The 1582-nt window shown below is 46.8% G+C and overlaps 1 protein-coding gene across 1 annotated transcript in view; it reads left to right on the top strand.

The window, feature by feature from the left end:
- Window positions 1–1582, top strand: part of LOC107122747 (putative DBH-like monooxygenase protein 2) — a 38295-nt gene that overhangs the window by 25698 nt on the left and 11015 nt on the right. The window contains exon 7 of the mRNA XM_015425879.1: window positions 76–242. Coding sequence (XP_015281365.1) covers window positions 76–242 — 167 coding nt within the window. The remainder of the gene's footprint in view (window positions 1–75; window positions 243–1582) is intronic.

Genomic DNA, 1582 nt, shown 5'->3' with positions numbered 1-1582 from the left:
AGACCCCCCCCCCCCCGGTTGCATGGAATCTGGTGCTGAAGCAGTCGTTCAGCTCATGGTTTTCCTCTCTTATAGGGTTAATCGACAATTCAGGGATAAGACTCTACTATACTCCGGAACTGCGTCCATATGACATGGGGGTGCTACAGACAGGTCTCTTCACCTTCCCCATCCATTTCCTTCCCCCGGGAGTAGAGTCTTTTAACTCCTATGGACTCTGCAATACCAGTCAATTTGAGGAGGTAAGCTTTGGAGTGGCGAAAAGCTTAATGTTCAGTTACACTTCTGTCTTTTGGTTCTCCAGGAAAATTTTCTTCTAACATACTGGACACCACAGGGTGGCTCCTACCCCTATCCTGTCGCTGCACTGAGCAGAGCTTATTTATTTATTTTTAAAAATATTTACACCTTGCCTGTCCTTTTGGCTCCAGGCTGAAGCCTTCTTTTAGTCATGTATTCATAGTTTATTATGATCTACGATCAGCTAATGAAAAGCACCCCAACAATGTGGGATACACATAAGATGCATAAAACTGGTGTTCTTTGCCATTCACACAATTAATGATCATAATAAAATTATCAAAATACTAGACCAGCTGCTTCCTCAATGGACACGCGCGTGCCCAAACTCTTGCTACCTTGAAGGTAGTTTCCTCACAACCATCAGCATGAAAAAGAGGAATATAAAAATAATCGAGTCTATGTAAGTATTTGGATGTAAATGAGGTTAATTACTTAATTAAATATCATGTGGCATTGAGATCCCAGACGGAATTGTTTGGCTGTTGGAGCTATAGCTCTTTTTGGCGAGCTAGGCTTATTAGGTGGCGAGCTAGGCTTATTTTTAGTCTGAGAGTGCTGCGATTTGCCTAAGCTCACCCAGCTAGCTTTAAGTGGGGAAGTGGGGGATCAAACGGTTCTCCAGATTAGAGTCCGTCTCTCTTAACCACTACGCCAAACTGGCTCTGTAACTGAGGTGATAGACATACTCCAAATGTCCTTGCAAAATGGAGAATATAAAAAGACATGTTCAATTGTTTCTGTCACACCAGACTGACATGGACAGAGCCGTTGTGCAAATGGGGTACGTGCATATCTCCCTTCAAGAAGGGCAGATGGGAGACCATTAAAACGGGCTGTGGAGAAACGCCATTTTATACCTATGTTTAAGTTGGTGTGGGCCAGATAGGAGGGGACCATCAAACCTGAGGTAGGCCTTGGCCTAGTCTCCTCCTCATTCCCCCCCCCCTCCTGTCTCCAACCAGTAGTCAGAGGGCAGCTCCCTAGAGAGGACAGGAAGTCCATCAGGGCTGGGAGGAGATCTGCCCCAGAATGCTGCAGGAGGGAGAGGGACTTCCTGGGCAGGAAGGGCTGTTTGATACAGTGGAGCTTTTGGGTGGGAAGCCAGTCTGTGAGAATTGAGGTCTGTCTGCCTGAAGTCCGGAGCCAGTCAGGCTGTCGGCTGGAGACTGCAGGAGGCAGAGGCCATGTTGGGAGTGGTGCTAATCTAACTTCCTCCATTGAAAGCAAGTCATGTGCCTGCCCTGCAGACCATCTAGACAGGGTATGTGTAGTGAAGGGA

This window comes from Gekko japonicus, unplaced genomic scaffold (genome assembly GCF_001447785.1).
Source record: "Gekko japonicus isolate JY-2015 unplaced genomic scaffold, Gekko_japonicus_V1.1 scaffold2660, whole genome shotgun sequence".
NCBI classification, from domain to species: Eukaryota; Metazoa; Chordata; class Lepidosauria; order Squamata; family Gekkonidae; genus Gekko; species Gekko japonicus.
This window is presented reverse-complemented; position numbering and strand designations above follow the sequence as displayed.